At 42.8% G+C, this 25273-nt stretch overlaps 1 protein-coding gene across 1 annotated transcript in view; it reads right to left on the bottom strand.

Moving 5' to 3' along the window:
• Nucleotides 1-25273, bottom strand: part of abtb2b (ankyrin repeat and BTB (POZ) domain containing 2b) — a 43752-nt gene that overhangs the window by 10013 nt on the left and 8466 nt on the right. Inside the window, exons 2-3 of the mRNA XM_023415504.2 lie at nt 6034-6183; nt 2588-2798 (exon numbers count right to left, since the gene is read on the bottom strand). Of these exons, the coding sequence (XP_023271272.1) occupies nt 2588-2798; nt 6034-6183 (361 nt within the window). The remainder of the gene's footprint in view (nt 1-2587; nt 2799-6033; nt 6184-25273) is intronic.

Here is a 25273-nt window from a genome sequence, read left to right as displayed (position 1 = left end):
GTCAGGTGTGTTTGAACTATAACCTGTCCAACATGAAAGGCAATGTTTTTTTCTCTCCAGGAGGCAACATCACACATGCTGCACTGGCCCTATATGCTATGTGTGTCCAATAACCTGAAGCCAGTGTGTTTGAGTTTACACTGTAAGAAACTTCAATCAGGTCTTAAAGCAGAACCCATTACGGGCTGCAAAGGGTCAAGGTTAACCACTGATCTAGAGTCGGATTACTCTCATAAAGACTCCATACGGGGGGGGGTGGTGTAACCATATCGGATGTATCTGTGGTTAGAAGTAAGCTCCACTGGCTGCTTCTTATCTCAGTAACACATCTATCCATTAGTGCTGCCTCCCATCCACTGAAGGAAGCAGAGTGGCTGGGGTGGTCTGTTTAGAGGAGGTTTTGGCAGTTCTCCTTTTTGCTGGGGAGACTAGTAATTTTATTATTAAAATAGATTGGTTAATAACTTTCAGTGCTAATAAAAGTATTTTTCTACACTGTGGCTTAAAGCGTGGAGTGTGAATGCAAAATAAGCAGACACACAGACACTGGTGGCTGTCCTCCCACACTATATGCAGTCTAATACTCCAATTCAAGATCATCACTCACAACTAAGCACCAGCTTTAAAGGATCATAACAAAAAGGGCGTCTCTCGTAGTTTCAAGGATTCTGCAATAACACTCTCACCAGACTCCCTATAATGTTTGATGATGTGGCCCACACAGATTTGGTGGTTTTGGGTTTCCACCAAAGATTTTATAAAGCTTTCAATAGAGGGTGAGCCAAAGAGATGGAGAGGCCCCATTGAAGGAGAGAAGTCTGTATCATTACCAGGCACTCAAAATGTAATCACTACCAGGTTTGCACTGCTATTCCTCTACCACCTGAGTCTGTGTTGCATACACAACATTCACAGAGTGGCATGTAGCGATACAGAAACACAGAGAGGCAAACCAGTAGATATCTAGAAAGAAAACCAGAATGTTGCAGATGTACCATGGTATACATTATAACAGGATGCTAAATCATTTCATCCTGCACATATAAACCAGGCTGATATACACCCAACATTAGAAACATCTGAGGACTTGGAAGAAACAACCAGGATAGGAAAAAAAGAGGGGCAGATATTTGCAGTTCTGTTCCCTTTGATGCTAATGAGGAACCCACCTTTGCTCACTCACACTGTGTCTGTTCATTATTAAATGTATATGAGCCAGCTGGCTCTGTGTGCATGCATGTGTGTGTGTGTGTGTGTGTGTGTGTGTGTGTGTGTGTGTGTGTGTGTGTGTGTATATATAAGTAAGAGAAGATTCAGAAGCTCAAAAGCCTTCAACCAACTTATCACAGCAAACTGAACACACTTAAGTGGGAGCTGTGTCTCATTTATATGCATGAGTGCTACCTTTAGACAGGCTTCCATATATCAGTTTAAAAAGTGTAATTAACCTTTAACACATACGAAAACATTTCCCACTGACATTTTAACATATAGGTACTCTGGGACACACACACACACACACACCCACACACACACCCACACACACACACACACACACCTGAAAGCTTTTCCGTGAGACCTGAACACAGATGTATGGGCAGTCTGCAAGTACTTTTCTCGCAATCACACACTCAGATTGTAACTAATGTTACCATAACTGACTGCATGTAACCTCTCACATTTACTTACTAAATTGTAAACCCCTGCATGCACATATGTGGTGCAACCCAATGTTTTATCCGTTCATTTAGGAAGTGATGTGACTCAGTTCACAGTTACTCTATGTTTTCTGTGAAAACCCAACAAAAAGAGACAACACTTCCTCACAGGTCTAGTCCTAGCCAAGAAAAACAATTCTAAATGATCAGGTGTACTGCTAAAAGAATAAAATATAATGTGATATGCTATGTTACTTTCAGGTTATCCAAAATTTTTAACCACTTGTCTCGGGAAAGAAAAAAGATAAGAATTACCATAATTATTCTACAAAGGCAACCCGAGGAAGATCTGAGGAGTCCCTAACAGAATTACAGACCATTAGCACCTCTTAAAGTCCCTTTAACCACCAGTCTTCAGCCTAATTCACACGCTAAGGGTGTAATTCACCCTTCTATCAGACTAACATTAGCACCTGGAAGCTGTTGCTTACCTGTAATTTACCTATAGAAAATTAACACTTCAATGGACAGAGGGCAAGGGGATGGGAATGGCTAAGAAATGCAGGTTGTCTGCAACAAAGCTGTTCACTTGATTAGAATTTAGGTGTTAATTTCTAGACTTGAGTGTTTGTATATTTGGGTTTTTGTAACTGCAATAGATAAAGAGCTGAAATGAATTAAATTTCTGTCAAGCTCATGTGCTTAATCAAATCCTCTCTAGTTACAGATGCAACCAGGAGAACAAAACAAAGCATAAAATGTACAAGAAGAAAAGCAAGATTAGAATACTATGAAAGTGGTTTTCTAAGGGTGGCTCCAAAACTAAAATGGATGAACACAGCACTAAGATTAGATCTATTATTTTACTGCCCGTGATACACTTTGGAGAGAATCTGAACAGCTCTAGTCCAGTCATGCATGACACCCACCTCTCCTTGCTAAGTGCCATGCGTGGGGGATCTAAGTTGGGATTCTCCATGGACTCCATTTGCGGGCAGCGCAGGAAGTAGTAAAGGGTGTGGAGGGCATCGGGCGACCAGGACACGGGCTGCTGGGGACGGGCGTGGCGGGCTGGACTAAGCCCCGGGCGCACTGAGCTCAGACGCTGCATGTGATGCATTGCACGGGACACCAAGTCACCTGGAAAAAAGGAAAAATGAGATCAGCATTAGATAGTTTAAAAGATATTTGTTATAACTGACGTTAGGCTTGCTCAATTCTTTAAGTGCCAGAACTCAGAAGTTCCCTGGGGTGGTATCAGGGGTATTCAGGTCCTAAACAAATGCCAAGTGGCATTAAAAAAACTAAAACTAAAACATGAGACCTCAGCATTTACCCTGTGGGCTGCCATCCAACCGGATTTCCCCTTTTACTAAACCACTTACACTCAACCCTGCTTTACTCATTCCTCTCCCTCAGTGTCTCTAGTGGTATTTGCCATTAGCAGTATCATTATCAGTAAGCATAGCCAGACGGCCAGTCTAAATAGCGATTTATCTTTAATCACTGAAGGAGTTAATGGGGTAACAAACAGTTGATTACAGTCTCTAATGAACCGTTCAACTGTTTCTATATCGACGCTGTTCAGTCACTGCACTCTGCCTGGAAAGGTGGAAAGTGGTTTCAGTCACATGAGAAAAGCAAGGTTAAGAAATGTGCTTAAGTCTTGTAAAGAAGTCGAAATTTGTCTTGACCAAAACACTGCTGTGGACTCCTCCACCCACACTGTGAACCAAGTACACAACCATGTGCAGTAAAATCAGATTATGGTATGCGCAGTACTTTTTAGCCTAAACAGACATGGATAGGCGCACAGAACACAAAACAGAGAGCTTAAGCCTCAAAGGAATGGAGCTTCTAGATAACATCCTGATGTGTGGCCATGGGTGTCAGAGCAGGAGTAGAATGGAGAGACAAAAGTCAGTCATCACAGGGATGGGGGTGTGGAGGAGGGGCAGAGAGAGGCAGCATAGGGGAGGGAGGCCAGGTTGAACTTGGGATCGTGTAACGGTCATTTAGCATAATTACCCCTGGGTTAATTTCTAACCAGATTACCGTGAGTAGAAGGCTGCACAGGGGCCAAGGCTGGGAATTCTAGCAGCGTGAGTGTGTATGTGTGTGTCTATATTAAGGGGTTTGAGGCACTTCGGGGGGGGTTAGATTGGACTGGCCCTCCCAAAACAGACCCCACTTAAGGCTGAAGGGCCTCCTTTGTGTTAACCACCACCAGCAGTCCCTCCAGGAGGTCTCCTAGGAATTCCTGCCCAAGACGGAGAGCCTCTCCCTGGCTTTCCAGCACATATTGTGCCCTGAGGCTAAACTGAGCTCCAGGGGTCAGAAGGATATGAAATACTAGATTACAGCTTATACTACAGTCCCTGTGGAAGCCTGGAAAATCAGTAAACTGTGACATGCTTTTTGAATACATACTGACAAAATGTGCCTTTTAGGTCAAAGCTGCAAGATAATAAAATGTTTCAAAGAGTAAGATATTTAGAAGAGGGTGGCTACACCATCAGCCAATTCAATACAAACTTGTTTACACAAGTCTTTATCTGGACTCTGCGTGACCCCAGATTTCTAATTGGATTTACAGGCTTTAGCACAAAGCTCTTTTTATTTTGGGTTGGTAAAATCCTGATCGTTAATATTTCCCTTAGTAAAGTGGATGGTCACACAGTCACAGTTTCCCACAGCTGGTGGATGACCACCACAGAGATGAAAATGAAACATTCAAGAGTGTCTGAAGACAACTTTCAGAGCCTATTGGTTACACTACATTTCCAACAATTTTGGACATTAAGCCGACATGTCCACTATGCTGCCATCAATTATCCATCATGTTTATGTATGCTGTGTGTTCATGTGTCTGGCCAAGTCCAGTCTAGAGATCCAGCATAACTGAGCAGCCTAGTACAGATGCTCCTGTGTCTGCCTGGTTTCGTGGGCTCAGATCAGAGTGCCAAGCCCTCTGTGTTTTTGTTGTGTATATGCATATCAGTGAACACACTCCTGTGTGCGTGTGTATGTGTGTTTGCAGGAGTGAATGAGTCTGAAGGATGCCAGCCCTGCCCAGACCAGCCCAGCTTCACGCCACCACTGAGATGTGGCACAAAGAGACCACTGAGCAAAAGCGAGAAAGAGTGTGTCTGTGTTTCAGAGTGTGTGTACACTTTCTTAATGTCTTACTAACGGCGGCGGTGTATGAACGTGGCCTTGTGCTGGAGGAACAAATGGCGAAGTGTTAGCTCATTTGGAGGAGGAAACATATCCCTGCTCTAACCAACACTAATCTCCATCCCTCCTCCTCTCAGCCTGCCCCGGCAAACTGACTCCTCACCTCTATACCTTTCCATCATTTCCCCTGACCCCCCACCCCCATACATCTAAACCCGGCTTTACCCACTACTACTGTATTCTCAAAACTTCACCTCCTACCTTTCCAACTGCTAGCTGTCCACCTTCTTATTCTTTCTTTTGCTCACTTTTCTACTGACCTGACTCAAGCTCTCCCACATTTGTCAATTCAATCTCAGCTTCCAGTAAAAACAAACCCCGTGAACAATAGCAAACAGTATGACTGTGTATGTGAACATCAAACATGGACATCAAGACATTGAGTTACTCTATTGTAAAGAAACAAGATACAATTCACACTAAGGTTTCTTAAAGAATCCATCCTTCTTTCTTAGCAACCATGTAACTAACTATCCAGGCAAAATGAAAATGGGGAGGGGGAAGCCTACCTATGATACCTATGATAAAACACAGAAAATAAAATCTATAAGAAATGGAGATGCAGCAATACTCTAGGTTAAAATTTTTTCCCCTGTTAACTTACTTGACTGAGTACTAGGTAGTTTGTGTTGACCAGATGCACACTGCTTAGCAAACAGACCAGGGACATACAATATACAATCATAGGAATGATCACATTATTCTCCAGAGTCCCATGTGTAGATAATCTATTCCATTGCTTATTTTTTAGAAAAGACGGTTTTCACAATAAAGCGTAAGGTGGGACTTATAAGACAGAAAGCGATCGAAAAAAAAAAAATATATATATATTATCTGTGCTTGTCACTTGGCTGTGTGAAATAAATCGTTTTTCTGGCAGAGCCAGAACCAGCCAACAGTGTGGGAATAACAAGTTGTGTTTAGAAAGTGTTCAGAATATGAGCAAGTATTTAAAAAAAGACAATATGTTTATCAAGTCTGGGAGTGTTTACTCGTCTGTAAGAACATTTTGTAGCCTCACTGAGTTTTTTATGATTTCTAAAAGAGCTGAAATGAATTTAATAGATTAAATATACAAAGTGAAACAGCCTGTTAAGATAAAGTATATCCAGGCTCACACACACTACACTGTACTCACTGAGTTCAGAAATACTGCCCACACAGGTAGCGAGCAGGGACTGTTCCAGCGTCCTCAGCTCCAGCTGGGCATAGGCATCCTCCCTGCTGTCCACAGACGTCTGCTGGTTCTCTGTGTAGGGACTGAAATGGGCCGGGAGAGACAAAACACCTACAGAGACAAAAACAGAGAGAGAATGGCATTTATGATTCATGTGATAAGTTATTGAGCCATGCAAACAAACCTCAGAAAGTTCAGCAACACATCCATTCTCACTGCTCCGACAGAAGTCCCAAAACAATTGCTGAGGTGGTATTTACAGAGGGAATTTATAATCCTGGTAACATGTAACCTACACCACTGAGGGCAAATAAACACACAAGGGAACGTGAGCCTTGCTCTCAACACTTTCAGGAAAATAAACATCGAGATCAGGCTAATACAAACATGCCCGCTGCATCAGACGCAGGCTGAGGCCTCACAGAAAGGAATACAGAGACAGACTAAGATCAAGTTAAGAATTCATTGTCATTGCAGACATTTCACTTTAATATCATGGACATTATACAACATGCTCAACACATACTGTACATGCTTGATCCCTCCACATCATATCTGCAATCAGATATTCTAGTAACTAGAAGTAACTGATAACGTAAGGATGGTTACAGTAGATCCATGATAATTAAAGGTGATATTACTGCAGTGTATGGAAACACTCAGAGGTTTGGCATGAGGTTCATATTTAGGATGTCATCAATCAACAGACTGCTGAAGACCACCAGCAACCCAGGACTCTAACAGCCCCTACTGTGACCTTTTTCTTTACACTAACACACCCACAGATGAGGAAACAAACAAATCTGGGTTTGAAAGAATGAGGAATTGCAATTCGTTACACCTTCATGAAATTTGTAGAAAACAGTTCCCTTCACTGACACTAAGTTTGTAAGTATGAGTTTTATGTTCTGATTCTTGGTGGAAAGACCTAGTGTTTAAATATTTCAAAACACCGTAAATAAAACTGAAATAAAGGGGGGGGGGGTAAAAGGAGGTGAAATGAGACAGGATCCCCTCATAGCAGTACTTGATAACTGTACAATTACACAAATGAATTACACAAAAAAGAGAAGGGAAAACATTTGCCAATCAGCCCATTTGTTGAAACCAGATTTGACACCCATATCCAGCTACTGTTAAAAAAGTCCATTTGAACAGTTCATAGTAAGATACTAAGAAACTAAAATGACACGATTTTATGGCTTACTTGTGTGGATGAAATCACTGATCAAATTTGTTTTTAGATCCACTGTCATGACTTTTGGAGTAACTACGGTCAATCTGATACATGTGTGGTATTTCCTCTTCAAATGGACCCTCTGGAGATTCAGTCAGCCCAGCCCAGCCAAAACACTGTCTTTGAATACAAGTCATAGTGAAATAAAATGAAAATGCCCAATCTCTCTAAGGAGCATAATTTACCTCCATTAATAAAATATATAAATATATATCAGATATCAGACAAATTATGATATTACAGTTAAACACCGGGTTTGCACTTTTATTCTCCCTGACAGCTGAGACTAATTGCAGGCGAGAAGATAACATCACTCTTACATAAACTGAAGATGTCATCCTGTTCTTTCACTGCTGTACCTCCTGTGATTGCTGTTTTCGAACTAAAATGGATACAAGTTATGACAAGTGAAGGTGAGAACACAGAGTGCTATTTTTTGCCTTTTAGTATATATCTGCTGGTTCTTCAGTAATTCTGTCTGGAGCGATATGTAGCAGAGTAAGAAGAACCAGAGTGTTTTAGCTACTGTACAGCTAGTCGATATGGGTGAACACACATGCCCAAAAGTTAACCTTTACTTTGGCTTCACAGTCTGAGGTGAGCTTTCTGCCAAGCCAGAGGAAATGAGTGGGGGGGTGGACGTGGGATAGAACAGAGAAATGGAAAGAGGAAAGATCATCAGTGCAGGTTTGTGATTTACTTACAAAGCCTGAGGAAAATAAAAGCTTCCTCATCTCAAACTCTCCTCACTCTCCCAAAAGGGAAAAGATGGGCTACCATCCCTAAAATGACATTCCCATGTGCTTCCGGCAAAAGCTGTCCTCTCACTGGAATCTGTGAGAGAAAAAATACCATCATCTCTGAAGTCTCTTTTTCTCAACATCCCCATGACATGAGAGGGGATTGCACTTACAAAATATGAGCAAAGGACAGAATATTTTATTACTATTATTTAACTACTAGGGATCCAATAAATGTGCTTACAGTAAGCATATACTATATCTAAAGATGAAACAAACCTCCACATATAAGAACCCTAAACCTCCATTAATCATCCACCTGGCACTTCTATCCTTATCTACTTTGTATTTGTTTTCTGGTTTAAATTTCTTTTATTAAGTGTTTTTAATCCTTTTAATTGATATTTTCTATATGGTGTACCTCTGAATGTTTTACTGCATTATGCAAAGCACTTTATTTTCCCTCTGTGTATGAAATGTGCTATCTAAATTTGCTTTTTGGCATTTAGTTTTGGATCTTGTCTTGTCCTGTCTTGTCTTGTATTGTCTTGTCTTGTCTTGTCTTGTCTTGTCTTGTCTTGTCTTGTCTATCTTGCAAGGGTGGAGGTGGAGCTAATGAAATGCTGTATAAGCAGCAGCAGTTGCAATTTCAGCAGTGTTTGCAAACAATCAGTGGATATAAACTAGACTAGTCTTACTGCATATTGTGTGCTGAAAATACAGTTCGCTGCAGTGAGTCCTGTGTGTCATGAACGTAGTTGAGAGTGTCTGAACTGGCTAGCAGGATGTTATCATTTTATACTGATGAGTTAATGACCAGGAGCAAAGGATCTATCTAATAGACCACACTGCTGCACAAACACACTGCTTTGTCATGCACAAAACAGTGACCATTTAATTTGCAATATGCTGTCAACTGCATATGGCCACAAGTACGGATAGTATTGCACAATAAAGGAAAGCCAACCTATGAGATATAGTAGTAAATTGCAAGTGCTGGATGTAAACATCCTCCAGTAATAGGAGAGGGAAAGATTATAGCAGAGAGGTGGATTTTTTAAATTGAGGAACAGCCACATGGCATGTTAACTCCCTACAAACAAAGCTAAGCAGTGAAGTCACTTCAGCGTACAGTGGTGCTTCATGAATGAAAAACAGACAGAATTAAAAATACGTTCACTCAGGCAGGGTTATGCTGCCAAAGGGAAACCATACAAAAGTGTAACTCTATCTCCCCCTGTCTCTCTTTCTCTCTCTCGTACTTTCGCTGCATCATCTGACTTGTATAATATGTGCTGACTCCCAGCTGCAACACAATGGAAACAGCTGCCTCTAGCAGAGTGCTACTGCTACAAAGAACATGCACGTCAGACAAACAATCTGTACACAAGCTTCAGCATGTCCCTGTTCGCTCACACAAGCAAAAACATACCCATACACTCACTGCCTGTGCATGAAAAGTACGCTGGCACTTCTTTGATGTGTCAGGTGTTTTAGTAATTATGATGAGGGTATTTGCTTTTGGGTTTCACCTTGTTAACCATTCCTTAAAATGACATTGAGCATATATAAATATGGTTGAAGCATCTGGAGCATTTTTCAAGACCTTGTGTCAATCTCTTTTTCTCCCATTATCCTCTAAAGGCCTTGGACTATCCTTTCACATGGCTGCATGCTTGAGAGACCTCTTACCTTATTGTGTTAACTCATGCTCTGCATACTCTCCTGAGCCGCCTCACCACCATGGTTTATGGCCACCATAACTACAGAGGCCTCCATGACTGAGTATTAGGTGTTACTGTATGTGACATGTAATGTGAATGGCTCATTCAGAGATGGCTTGATTCCAACTCATGTCAGGGAGACTCATGCCTTCTGAGGTGTAAGAACCATTTTAAGAGATTCTGTCTCATTAGTTTGGGTGAGGGTGTGTGAAAAAACGAACGCGTCGGTGGATGTGTTCATGAGCGTTTCTGAGCGACAGTGTACAAATTAACATAGCTATTTGGACTCCCTGTAGTGTGATTCCCCAAGAACCTCACACTGACGTTATTCTAGTCTTCAAAAAATACAGTTCAAAATAGAAACCTAATAATAGACTAATTAAACCAGTGTAATGAACCGGTCTAAAACAGTTCAGCGACTGTTAAAGCACAGCTCTCCTCTTTTTTTTCTTTTATTCAAATAAGACAATAAGACTATTTTGAAAGAAAAAAATTACCAGCTCACAGAGAACATTTTTTTTCCTGCTTTACAAAAGCAGTCATGTCAAACAGGCACTGATTTGACATCTCTGGAAGTTTTTTTTTTTTTATCATTTTCAGCCTAAATTTAGCATGCTTTAAATAGACGCGTCTTCAACAGAAACTAATTCTTTCGAAATGTTAATATAGTTTCAATTGATTCTGCCATATTCTTTCGAAGCTGTGGCAAATATTCGCACAGCACCACACTCTCAGCAGTTCCCACAGTCCCACCCCGTGGCTTGCCTCACCGCTGAACCCCAGCCTGCGTCATTTGGGCCTGATGTAGGTCTGAAAGCCAACCAAGGCCTGTCCCCACCATCACCACGAATATCATGAGCACCGGCAGCTCCAGCACTATATGCATCATTTCTCTCTGGCACCGGGAGAGGCTGAGGATAAGATGAAGGAGGAGGGGATGAGAGTAGAAGCTAAGAGGAGGAGTGGGACTGCGGGTTGCAGAGCTTTTGGTGGAAGACGAATGAGTCATGCAGAGGAGGGGCTGGGGAGAAAGACAGGAATATCTGAAACTGTGAGGAGGGTGAGGCAGGGGAAGACAAGTGGCACAAGGGATTCATTCTTTTGCGGCTATTATGGCTTCATTTCTGAGGTTGACCCTGCAAATGTCATGTGGGAATCCCAGCTACAAATCACAGCTGAAACTTACCACAAAGCCTGTGGCAGTCCCCAGCCCATTCAAACTATCTCTCAAAACCATTACAGCTCCTCCTAGCTCAGCCAAGCTATCACTCACAATGATGTTGGACAGACTGCCAAAACAAGGTCAGAAAAATCCAACAACTACTTTTTGTTATGCTGAAAAATTTTCAGCTGTCAATCTTGTTAGGTGTCCTTATTAGTCACATCACATCAATGCTGTCAAACCAAATTTCAGTCTATTGTCAGGAAATCATAACAACTTTGAGCCTGCCAATAAAATGCCAAAAAGAACTTTGAGTTAAGGTTAACGCTAGCTGCAGTGAACTCATCACTGGCTTCCCCTACATACCTCAACTCTCATTCTTTGTTGCTCTTGTGATATCTCATGTTATCTCCCTTGTCAAAATTTGTTCTACTTGACTCCAAGTTTGTGTTTTTAGCACACGTGCTTGGTAGCAGCATTAGGGTAGAAAATATCTAGGCTTTGGTTTGACCTTCAGTAACGGGCCAGAAAAAACTGTTCTAAATTCTAAAAGACCACAGCAAAACTGCACACCATGAATCAACTTTGGATTGCATTTCAAATTTTTAATCTGTTTAGAAATATGTTACTGATTTCACAAAGAAAAATCTGGACCACTGTGTGACTTTGTGATACATCGATTTAGGTTATGTAACTGCTAGCATGTAGTGATAAACAGTTTTCTGCTAAAAGGGATTCAGACCCTGAAATTTTCTGTGTGATGTGATATTCTTTCACAGCTTTTAGTTTCACTTATGTTCCCAGCAGCTCAGCCCCAAAAAGAGCACATTCTTGAACCATAATTGGTCTGTGTGCACATTTGTTTTGTCTACCATAGAGAGTGTGTGTGAAAGACAGAAGGACATGATCAGCTTTGCTCCTGCTGTATGCTCTCAGTGGGCTGATAGAAAAACTCAAGGACTAAGGACGGGGGGGAATGCACATGTACACACACATGAGTGAACACCTGCCTTTCCTCCTTTAACAGCCTCTTCATTCATTACAGTGTGGATAGATCAGAAAGCCAGGGAAAGAGCGCTTCAAAGCCACTTCCCCTACCCAGAAACAAGCTCTCATTCTGGGCCAGGAGGCTATATGCTTGTCCCTGTGTGGAGGGTGGACAGTCACACAATAGTACACAGTTTGACAGGGCTGTTATTGGGTGTGTATCACTCCCACAGTCTCCTGATCTCCTCCATCTTTCAGAGAGTACGCCTTTCACACAACAAAAGACACACACAAATGCTCACACTTCATTTCATTTCATTGAAATCTATAGGCCAGATGTGATCCTTCACTCACAGGCCTGCCCTCTTGTTTTCCACCCTTAAAAAGGTTCCAAAACACCTGTTTTTCACACATCCAACCTCACCCACACACACACACACACACACACACATTCTTCTCTGGTTTTACAGATTGTGTGCCACACACAGGTCTTTTTTTATGGAGGCACTGAGCAAGAATTTTGAAAGGGTTACAGTTAAATTCATGAATAAACTTAACATTGATGAACCAAAGGTATTAGCTTTGTTCTGCTATGCTCACAGCAGATTCAGCATACAGGGTTAAAAATATCAATGTGTTTGCTTGCTTTGGTGGACCCTCCTCACAATCCTTGTCTAAACAGAATCTCAGTGGGACAGAGGGGCATTTACAAGCTTAAAGTGCTCTATTCGTATTTGGGCTAAAAATAATCATTCATCTGAAAAGTTAGCATATGAGCGCGTCTTTCAAAAATACAAACTACCTATGTGCAGTTGGGAGCAGACAGAGAAGCATTCATAAGCTGAAGCTGCTTACACTTAAATTTTTAGTTTGGACTGAAGTGACCATTCACTTGAATGTGTGTGTCCAAATCGAGCTGTTTTCTGATTTAAAAGGCTTAAAAAGTTATTGATCTCTCTCACACACATGCCTGTCAGTGCCTGATAAATCACAGACCATGATAGACAAGTGAAGTGGGGTCTGGTCGATGTCCCCTGACACCTCTGGTGACCCCCGGCTGCGACAGGTCACGGGTCAGAGGTGGTGCTCAGCTGGGGCTAAAAGAGGAAGTAACCGTATCAGCTGTGTAAAAAGGGGGCTTCCCCAAGTTGCTGAGTGAGAACACCCACACACATCATTAATCACTGCAAGACCCACGCTTAGATGCAGAGAGAGGAAAGTTTCTATATTTGGTGAATGTGAATGATGTGAACTTCAAGTGGCTTATATGCCTGTTGTTCTCAGACTCTTGCTGTTATCCAGTGTTGGATGTTTGATTTGTTAACATATTTTCTAGGAAATAAAAACACAAAGAGGGTTAAAACTACGATTTGAAAGTTGGAAATCTACTTCCTGCCCACAGGCTGAAAGTAAGATTTTTGGATCTGTCTGCTGTTAGAAGTTTGCCAGGAATCCCAGTGTGCAAAGCCACAAAGATTAGATCTGAATCTCCATACAGGGTTAGCTGAATCTTCAAAAGAGAAATGACAGTTTTATAACATTCAAATATTACACTGTAAACCTAAAGAAATATAAAGCTGTTACTACAACCATGAGCGACCAACTATTTCCTGCTCATATGGAAAATCAAGCAAGATGGATAAAATATCTAGAATCACATAAAATGGTTGTGAGTAAATCTGAGGTGCTCAAACTCACGAAAAATAGGCCACACTGAATTGTAACGGTGCAAAAAATTTACAGTGAAGCTGTAAATGTGGTTGGCAATAACATACATACCACCACCCCCAAACAAACACACACACACACACACACACACACAAATTGGGAGTGGTAGGATTTGAGAGGGCTGGCTTTGGTTTCCTACAGCCTTGAAAAATATCGCCATTAGCTCCGCTACACAGCTAACCCTAATCCTGAACATGACTTCAGCTCTCTCGCCCTCATCCTCTCCTCCCCTTTACTCTCCCTCCTTCTCTCTCTAATCATGTTTTATATTTTACATTCCGGGCCCAACTGTGGTGCCTGTGGCTATCTAGTCTCATTCAACATTCCCCGTTTCCATATGTGACACCGCTTCACATAGTGTGCAGCAAAGGGACGGTATAGCTCCATTACTAGATGACATAGTTTTATAGGTTTCACTGGGTTATTGAACAGCACTGGGGCTCCATATGCAATACTGTATATGGAGGCTGGTTTTGTTTTCTCTAATGACACAGGACAACGGATATTACACACATCCACATAGACATCTAACCTCAAACCCGCCCTCTCATAATTGAATCCACTTTTACTACTGAGATGATGTCAGCATCCAAAACATACCCATGAGTGTTTGACAAATAAACAAAGTCAGGAAAGCAAAATATAATGGTGACAATATATGTGCTACGGTTTAGAGAACAATTCTCATTAGTGTCAACAGCTCCTTCACCACACTATGAACATAGCAAAGACTGGATCTTATTGGCTGGGACAGACCAATGGCTGTTTTATTCACCCATTTTAAACAGGAACAGTTAACCTCGCTTTTAAAGAACAAGCTGCCCTCTATTCAGCTCTCCGACAAATAACACTATGGGCAGCAGGCTGGGCAAAGCAGCACAAAGTGTGCGTGCATATGAATGCAAGTGTGTGTTTGCTCTAATTGCTCCCACTCTGTCTCTATGATCAGCTCATTTTCTCTCAGCTGGACCGTCTAGGGAGCGAAAACAGAGAGCCAGTCAGTTTGGATGGCAGACAACACGCTCATTGAGCAAAGGCCTGAACCTGAACTCTAGATCGTCGCCATTCTCAGTAACGCATGCAAACACACACACACACACACACACACATGCAAGCACGCACGGACAGACACACACGGACAGACACACGGACAGACACACAGAGACACACAGAGACACACAGAGACACACACACACACACACACACACACACACACACACACACACACACACACACACACACACATTAAAGTCAGTTAATCACAGTACTAAGGACTGAGTTGGAAATTCTTTTCAGAAGAGGAAAATCCAGCAAAGTTAAAGCGTCACTGGCCAGTTGGCTGCATGGATCTCTCACTTCTCTTAGTGAACAAGATGCATAAAAACACTTCTTCTAAGTGTGTGTAAAGATGGATGTTTGAAACCATTTACCATCAAATAAACATGAACTCTGGCCATTTGCTGGTGGTCAGATGTAAAAAACGATTTCAGCGTTGTAAGCTTATAAACTGTGTAATTCATTGGTTTTGTCATTGATAAACCTTCACCTCCATGGCAACTTTAAAATTGACATTAAGACTGAAATAACCTCAGTATTAGACACTTCTGTGTCTGTGTTGCACAAAGATGCACGTGGCACTGTTTCATTATCACTTCAACCCCTGCTGGAATAACATCCATAAAAAGCACATCGTGACTCATCATTACTTATTAGATTGAGCGTCTAACTCTTCAACAGCCCAGCTATAGCTATGTCACTCTTCTCTCCTCCCCCTCCTCCTCAATTACACACTAAACTGAGCATTCACATGTTGACATTAATTAACACACTTTGAGAATGCGATGCTACCCCGTTCCCACCAGAGTTTCATGCACAGAAAGACACAGGTACTTCACTTTCAAAAGCTTAGAGGATGCAAGTTAACAGCATCAAATCCTTTCCCGACTGTTCAGAAATAAACTTTTTCCGGCTGCAGCATGGTTCTCACAGTCCAACAAGCGGTTTTGATAGAGGGACTTAGGAGTTTGACGTTTCAAAGAACTGGATCCAAATTCCCCCTTGTAAATCTAAAGCAGCTTTCTGCTGATTAACATTCCGCGTTGGGCTGGGTAGAGAGCAAAATCATGGCACACAGCGCAGTGAGTCAAATTGGGGGAAAAAAACAAGGGTGGGGGGATGGTGGATGGATTATGATTAGGAGTGGAGGTTCACTCACTCTTTCAATCACTCCTTTCCTCTTTCCTCCTTCCTCCTTCTCTCTCTCGCTCGCTCTCTCTCTGTCTCTGTCTCTCTCTCTCTCTCTCTCATTGCCTAAAACTAAATCTTTGGACTCAAAGCAGAGTGGAAAAGAAGCTCAGGAAAAGGAAAACCACTTTCTGGGCAGCCACTTATTGTTGTTCAATCAAACAAAAATATAGTAAGTGTGTTGTACAGTATGGTTTTCTGTGTGTCTCTGTGTGTCTGTAATATAAGGTGTGGCCTATGTTTGCATCAGCTACAGAGAGCAGTGGAAGACGTACTCAGATCCTTTTGCAAGTTACTCGCAATACCAATAATTTTAAAAAGTGCTCCATCTTAGTTTAAGTGACTGAAACCTGCACAATCAGCTCGATAAGCAATGGAGGCTACATTTTCTTTTATAGACGCAACACTACTTGAAGAGCCTTGTTGGACTAATATACTTACTGCCATGTTCCAATTAAACTTGCATTAAGAAAGACCAACCACTCACAGACTCATTCCATCCACTATATGGATGATAAATAAGATAAATAGTGAGGATGAGTATGCATCATATTTCATGAGCATTACAACCGAGCAGCCTGTCACAGCAGCGGGCAGTGAACGGAGCAGAGCTTTGTTCAAAAGGTCCATAGTTCTTTTGTCTGCAGTAATGAGTGGGGCTGGTCCATTTACAGCTGTCTGACTCTACTGCTGTCAATGCCATTGTTGACAACAACTGTCCTCACTGTGAAAGACAGAGGAGAGGTGAGCGCTCTACGGTGGGAGGGGATGCAGATTAGAGCAGTCGTAACATTAGATTGTTCAAGTGGGCAGAAAACGTCATAGAATTAGTAAAGAAATCAATGCCACTGATGGAACATGTGTATAAATCAATGGACCACCCAACCTCAGACACACATGTTGACATTCTGATAAATGTGTCCAGTGCAGTTTGACCACACACACACACACATATCTGCAGAGAATTAAAAAATGGTATGCACCAGGCATTGAGGTGTCATCACATGCACAAATCATGTGCCCATGTGTCAGTCTCGCAGATGACAGAAGCTCTAAATATTCTGTGCGTTTGTGACCTGGGTGTGTTAGGGACCTGCAGGGCGTGTCAAGATGTCCACCTCTTTAGCAGGAAGCAGTAAACTACCTTTAACCAGACCAGTCACCTCATTCAACTGGCTGTATGACCCATCTGACACCCAGGGGGGTTTACAGCTCACCCCTGACCCTCACACACCCCATACACACCCCTCACACATACACACACACACGCACACACACACTCAACACAGAGGGAGTGTCCACAACTCAAAAAGGAGCCAGCAAAAAAAGGACCGTCCTCTGATGCAGTTATGTCACCTCCTGACCCCCAACTCTACACATCCACAAAGCAACACTTACACACACAAAGTCACACACTCACACTCGTGTGGTGGTCAGCACTATGGGGCACACTAAAAATTTAACAAAGCCTCATTGTGTCCACGTCATCATTACACAAGTACACACACACACACACACGCACACACACACACACACACACACTTTTACATACAGTACAATAGTGGTGAACCAGGGGATCAGGACCTCCCCAATGTGGCACAACACGAATACAAAAGGGTTGCAACACAAGCAAAAAGCAAAAAAAAAATCCTTTTTGATGCATGTCATTGTTTATTTTTCCAACATTTCCCCATTTTTTACTATCCTTTTTTCCTTGTCTCAAAAAAAAAACGCTCACAATTCACACACATATACAACCTTTGATGAGGGTTTAAAAGAAGACAGGGTGTTTTAACCACAGCAAAGCATAACACACAAACACACACATGCTCCCAGTGGAGGATGTTTGAGTGAGGGTTACAGAACCATCCGTATTGTCTTTGTGCGCTCAGACTGATAAAATTATCACTTTCCCCTCTTTCCTTTTCCTATGGAAAAGATGATTGTGTTCATGTGACCGTCTCTAAACTTCATTACACACTTGCTGGAGAGGAAACAAACTGGCGATAAAAAGAATGAATAAACAAACCACAATGAGTAAACAAAAAGTAAGAACCAACACTTGAAACAACAGAGGATACAAAAAGAAAAGAAGTGGCAATGTGTGAATGTATGTCAGATCATGAGTGTGTTTTTCTTATAATTTCTGTTTATTTTGGCAGAATATAAAAAAAAACAAACAAAAAAAACAAAAAAAAAAAAAACAGGAATTGTTCTGGCTTGATGGACAGATTTCAGATTGTGAGCTTCTGTAAATCCTTTATAACTTTTAGAATTTCTTTCCTTCAGCCTGGGACAGGTCACAGCTATGTGAATTGCTCTGAAATTGCTGAAATTACAGGTACCACCCTGCGTCATCACTACTGTCATCTGTGTGTGAGCAGTGTTGCAAATCTGATCCTAAACAAGTGACATACTCAGTGTGATGAGTGTTTGCTGTTTCCTCTCTGCAGGGGGCACCTGCTCACACATTCCTCAGCCCTGGCATGGCAGCAACGCAAATAAAAGTTGTGGGAGGTGAGCGTATGTGTGCATATGCACAATGAGTGGGGCGTTTGTTTCAGTGTGTGTTCCCAGCTGTTACCTTTACAGGTGCTACAGGCAAGCCTTACTCAGTGTGTGTCATTGAAACCAATTTATAAGGTCATCTCAACAACTTCAGACAGGTTTAATCCATAGTTTTTTGGGGTTTTTTGTGTGTGTATTTCTATGAGCGTGTGTGCGCGCATGTGTGTGTGTGTGTGTGTGTGTGTGTGTGTGTGTTTTGCGGGTCATAAGAGGCAACTGCTCCACGGGTCTCTGTGGACCACCCACTGAAGCCCTCTCCTCTAAGCAGCAGATGGAAAAAGAAAGACAAGGATCACAGACAAGAAGAGATATCACCTCAAGAGAGACTGTTGCCTTTCTCCATCTCTGCTTCCTTCCATCCCGTCATATTTCTTCTAACTATAAAACCAGAGCACTTTAACAAACAGTGCACTTTAAGAAGTACAAGCAATGTCAAAGCCAAAGGCCATTTGCCTTTTAACTGCTTAGGAAGCTGAGCAGTTCTCATGAGCGTGTGCGTGTGTGTGTGTGCATGTGCGTGTGTGTGTTAATGCATTTCTTCCCGAGTATTAGAGAAGACCCGGTCAATTCACTTCAACTGACGTTCCCACAATGATTCCCAAAGCCACAATGGCTAAATAATAGCTGACAGACTTTAAGCGCTTCCTAACACAAAAATTCACAGAAACTCACACCCTGGCACACACACATATACATTTTTAGACAGGCCACATTGTATATTACCCATTACACCCTTTTTACAGAAATTAATAAAACCTAGCTTGGCAGGAAACAACCGATAAATCGCCATGAACGACAAACACACTTCTCAAGTGAGACTGTGTTACAATGTGAACAAATTCAGGGAACGGGAATATGGAAAAAAGTTTCCAGATTGTTGTACAGTCGACCAACTCAGACTTGTACTATGTGCTGAGTGTCAGGCTCTAACCACCGTGGGTATTGTTGGTAAATCATGACTAGTGAGAGGTGCTAGCCACATCCTGACCACACACACTAAAACACACAAACCCCTCTACCCTTCCCAGAGGGACCTAACTGCCCAGCACAGACCCTGAAAAGGAGCGGGGTGTGTATGTGTGTGGGTGTGTGATTGCTTTAGAGGAATGTTTGTGTGCAACAGATTGGGGGAGAAGACTATTCTTGCACACACTCACACAGCTCCTGTGCAAACAGCAGACTGAGTGACAAATCTGTTTTCATTCTCCTTTTCCCACTGTAGGGTCTGTCTGGGTGGGATGGTGATAGCTGAGCATATGTGCAGGTCCTGCCACCCCCCCGACCCCACCCCCCATCATTTGTGCAGTGTCTGACACATTTTCACTTGACAAAATCTCTATTTTCTGCCCAATCCTTCTCCTTTTCGTATTCTTGCCCAAACTTTTAGTTATTGTACTTCCTGCCCCATTCCAAGATAAACAGCCCCTGCTTTGCCCGCTTGGGAAACCCCATGACCACAAATGGCTAGACAGACAGGAGAGGCTCGTGGGATATTTCATTCAACTGCTAGCCATGTGTTCAGAGTTGGGGTTTGGACAACCCAAAGCTTTAAGCTTTGGGTAGGCATGCACGTACGCGCACACACGCGCACACACACACACACACACACACACACACACACACACACACACACACACACACACACACACAGTTTCCCTACCCTGGGACAACTCCCATTCTCCAATTTCAGCCTGTGAAGTCTCAAAAGCGATTGCAAAAACTGCAGGGTGATAATTAGCTATGTTTTACCTTGTGCCACTTGGGAGAAACATAACACACACACACACACACACACCGTAATGAAGTTGAGAAGGAGCTGAGGAGACCTTGTGTTAAGAAACAATTCTGCATGAAGACAGTAATGGCGTTTCAAGAAGGAAATGGAAAAAAAGAAGACCTCTTTCGTCCCCTGTCGAAAGCCTGAGTGAGCCCATCAGCCATCGTCCCACAATATGATACCCAGAGATTATTGCGCATATTAAAAATCGAGCCTCCTGTTGTGTGTGTGTGTGTGTAATAATGATGCCTTCCCCAGCCGTTGTCTCTGAGCTCCAGGTTCCCATGAGCCTGACTATAACAGCAGCCCTGCGCGGGAAGTCTCTGGCTGACCCTTGGCCAGAGGAGACCTGGCAGGACGCACAAGAGACGACCGCTGAGCCGAGAGAAAGAAAGGAGAGGCAAGAGAAGGAAAGAGAAAGTTTGGAAGACAGAAGATGGAGGGGAGGCGAGTCTTTCTCTGATTCGATTTTCAGACTGTGGTGACACATAAACCAGCTTGCAGACATGCACGCACTCATACGTGACAAAGATAGCCTGAATGGACAGCCAGAGAGCGTTAGATGGAGAGTTGCATGCAGAAATGAACAAGCCAGGGCATGAATAGTACTTGACCTCATTGTGCTAGCCAGCTAACTGCTGACCTCACCACTCTCTAGCTACCAACACGAGTTGGTCAGAGGGTAATTATGGCCTTCAGAGCAGAAGTGCACTAGAGCCAAGAACCACTAGGCAGGTTCATTTCTTGCTCTGTGATTTTTCTTTCTCTCTCTGTGCTTGTCATTGTCCCTCACTCCTGCCTTTCCTTTTCCACTTTGCTCTGCTCCCTGTCTGTATTTTTTCAGCACTGAGCAAGGTAGATACATTAGACCTGCTTTCATCCCCTAGGGTCTTAATCGCCATGTTAAACCTTTTTAAAAGGCTTTAATAATACTACTCTCCTCTCCTCTGCTGGAAAAGTTGTTAACTTAACAGTACAGGGTGCCACACCTTGTAAAACTCCATAATGTTTCAACCGTTTAAACCGTTTTGAAATCGGGGCCTCTATCTCTTCTCTATCCAACTGTGGTTAGGAATTGATATGCAAATGCATGCATAGAGACATACAAACATCTGTCATTCACCCACTCACAGTCTCACGGACACACATGCAAAATATTATGTTATTGGTGTCCTAGTGCTCCCCTCTGCAGGAGATGATGATGGCATTTCAAGACTTGGAACACAGGGAGCAGCAAAAGAGTTGGAGCTCTTGGGAGGTTTCCACAGGGTCAGGACAAGGAGAGGGGCCCCCACTAAAGTTTGTCTCTGCCAGCATGGGGCTGGAGATGATAGCTACCCATCCAGACAAGATGGATGTCAGGAATCTGTTTTCCTCTCCTCTTTCTATTCTCTCATCCACAGCAGACATCACACAGACATCCTAATGAGTTTAAGGGAACACTAGTTGTCACACCTGCATCTAGGGGGAAAGCCCACTGCAAGATAGTGTAAATTCCTTTCAATCTTTGTCTGTCTGTTTGCCACTTATCAGTCTGTGTCTCTATCTCAAGTGATTTTCTTTTGTTTTTTTGTGTGTTCGAATGCAAGTGCTGCTCTGTGTGTGTGTTTTTTATCTTTGTCTATTCAGACACTGCCATTGAGAGACAATGTTATCACAGACACAGAGACGCATCAAGACATATCCTTCCTGCATTTTCACGTGTGGGCTTGCCTCTCTGTTAACTTGCCCCATTGTTCTCCTGACATCAGGCTGCCTGTGCTCTGGGTCCTATCTGCAGCCCTTGTGTCAAAGCAAAGCCCTTCGGCGAAACTAAATAAAACAACTCTGTCAAAATGTTTGTATGAAACCAACTCGATGAAATGAAAGCTGCATTCACTCCACAGTTTAGCTGGCGCTCAGCTGACCCGCTGGGTGGGTGTTTATTTAGTATTTATGACTTACTGACCCTCAGGGTGACGCCCCCTCCCCCTTATCCACCTTAAACTCTTGACACATCTGCCCCTTTCAGCCCCATCATGCAGACACACACACCCTTTTCTTAGCACCTGACTGGATTGCTGAAAGGCTCCTTCAGTGGGTCGAGGACTTTCATGCCCAAAGCAGGCTATTAACTATAGACAAAGAATGATATTGTTGGTGTGTTTAGTTAATAACAGAAAGGTGTGTTGACCTCTCCCGCCTCACAACTTCCTCCCTCTTGACCTGTCAGACGGAATGCTTGGCTTGGTCTTAGATATACATTATATATTTAACTACTGTCAGGCTGGCTTTGAGAGTGCCTTTACAATGCCTTTTAACAGAAGTACCAAAAGGCCAGGGCACTGACACGTCGACACATGTATGTACAGTATGTGCACTGTATGGACTGTTACCTAATCCTTAACACATGGAAAATAATGAGAATGCTTGTTCAATAGAGCTGAAATTAGTCACACTTGTGTCTACAGGGCACACAGGTGGAACAAATGTCTAATCCTAACATGTTTAATAATCCCATTGGGTTTACATGGAGTTAAACAGAATCAGATTTGATAAGCTGATGATCGTGTTGGCATTATGACTGTTTTTAGAGGCAGCGTTTTGCTTTTTGAGGTGGAGAAGAGGGGGAAAGCACTGAGGGGTGCTCTGTGCGTGGCTTAAGCTGTGCTCTGTTTAACTGCTGTCTGACTGACTTCCTCTGCAGTCTCCACTCCTCTGCATATGCAGAGGCACACTTACCAACAAAAAGTCACTCGAGATATTAATAGTCCAATTCATAGTCACATATTATGTACTGACAGACACGAGACACACTTGCAAAACGTGCATCCATCTTTTGAAGAGAAGCATCATCTTCACATCCTGTTTGACACAAGATGAACCAAAGGAAATTCCATTTCTCAGAACGTGCTCAAAGAAGGCGTCCTTTCATCAGTGTCACATTCCACCACACACCACCCCATTCCCTCCTCTAACTTCTCCCTCCACCCCTGTTATGGTCAATAGGCAGATTATCTCAGTGCTGGGAGAGGAAACTTGGCTACCATCGTTTGACTGTATTCTGTCCAACACTGTCTGTGACCCTGCAGTGACACACAGATGGCCAACACAACACAGATAGACAGAGGCAGAGAGGGGATGGCCAGCAGAGAGAGAGAGAGACACAGAAGATGTAGATGAATGGACAGACTCCTCTAATTCCCTCATAAGACATGGGTCCACACATGCACACAGTTATACACAGATGTAGCCCAAATTAGTGGGATCATACCCAAAGAGACATATCCTCTAGAGACACACAGTAACACAAACAAAGTGTCGGGTCAGGGTTTGATTATCGCATCAGCCCATACACGTGGGCAGTCAAGCTGTAAGTTTTCCCCGCCACACAAACATAGACACAAGTCCAAACATACTCCCCAGCATTTTCAAAGGAAACACACAGACATGGTGATTGTGTGATAAGGAATCTCACAAATTTGCAGCAAAAATACAGGGCAACCTGATGATGACAGTTCTGGCCCTGTCTGCATCCCCTAAACATTATCTGAACCTTTATATGTTTATGCAGACCTAACCTCTTAAATCACAACATGTGGCAGGGATTCCAAAAGTCACACCTCTACCTCAACCAATACGCTTGGTTACTAACTTTCCTTGAAAATACACATCTTCTTTTGGTTATCTATGAGCTACAAACTGTTTGCTTTGGTTCCAGGGAGAAGTCCACATGTGGTGGATGTGCTCTGCAGATCTTATCGAAAGAAGGAGACTAAAGGCTACAGCCAAGGGTGTCCTGTCTTGACAGAGTCTGTTTTCCTGTGCCCACATGTGTTCTTCATATGGCCCTGCTCTAAATGTGCTCCTTCCCTCCACTAACCACGAGGGACTTCCAGGAAGCCTTACTGTACATGGTTTTGGGTTTAAATATGCTGTGTGCGCCGCTGTGGCTGTGTTAATCACCATGTGTCTATCTGGATGACCTTGACCCAACAGGTGATGTTTTTAGGAGATGGCACTGGTTACAGGGTTGCGAATGGAAAAGCTTTGGAAAATAAAATTGAAATGCATGCTGGGTGTTGTGGCAGAGAAGCAGAAAAAAGGAGAGAGTAAAGAGATAAAGATATAAAGGTGAGGACTAGAGCCAGCGATTGCAGTCAATGTGGGTTAAGAGCAACCACAAACAACACTGGAAAGACAGATAAAAAGTAGAGAGTCAAAAGGACAATGGAGGAGCCTTGTGTGGTGTTAAAAGGTTTGATGGAGCATAACAAGAGAAACACTCTCAAATCACAGTGACGTTAAATGACTTCAATCCATAGCAGTTTGGTTATCAGCACAATTTTTTGGGGGGGGGAGCTGACGTTTTCCTGTGATGTGGGCAAAAAGAGATCAAGCCACTGTGCCTCGATGTTTACGTGTGTGTTGTTGCTGACGAAGCTGCAGGTTTGACGCGCAAACAAACACATTCCAGCGTCTGACGGGGAGAGGCGAGACAATCGAGAGAGAAGTAATGAGCATTATCCCTGCTCATAGTAGCAATGAAAACTAATTGGGAACATGTTGCCTTCATTCCTGTCACTGGAAAGTCAGTGGACATTTCAAGTAAGAAAAAGCAAAGCACTCTCAGCCTTATGCTTTTATTCCAAAGAGAGCTACTTCTTTCTGGGTTTAGTCAAACAGGACTAGACACCCCACATCTCCATCTCCATCAAATCTCCATGGATGTCTCTGTTAACTGTCACTCAATCAGCCCTCAATCAAGCTTGCTGACAAATCCAGGCCAACACACACACAAGCGTGCACATACGCACACTGCAGTCCTTTTCAGCACAGATACCATCAGTGGCACAGAATAGAGATGGAGATGAGACACAGCACAACATCAAAGCAAAAGGAAAAAAAGAAAACAGAAGAAATGTCAAAGGCTGTGGTCGCGTACTTGTGACTGAAGAACATAGTACACGTACATGTATACGTACGTACGTACGTACGTACGTACGTACACACACACACACACACACACACACACACACACACACACACACACAC

The sequence above is a fragment of the Seriola lalandi genome, unplaced genomic scaffold (genome assembly GCF_002814215.2).
Source record: "Seriola lalandi dorsalis isolate HSWRI2012SDOR001 ecotype SW California unplaced genomic scaffold, Sedor1 jcf7180002054553, whole genome shotgun sequence".
Lineage (NCBI taxonomy): Eukaryota > Metazoa > Chordata > Actinopteri > Carangiformes > Carangidae > Seriola > Seriola lalandi.
This window is presented reverse-complemented; position numbering and strand designations above follow the sequence as displayed.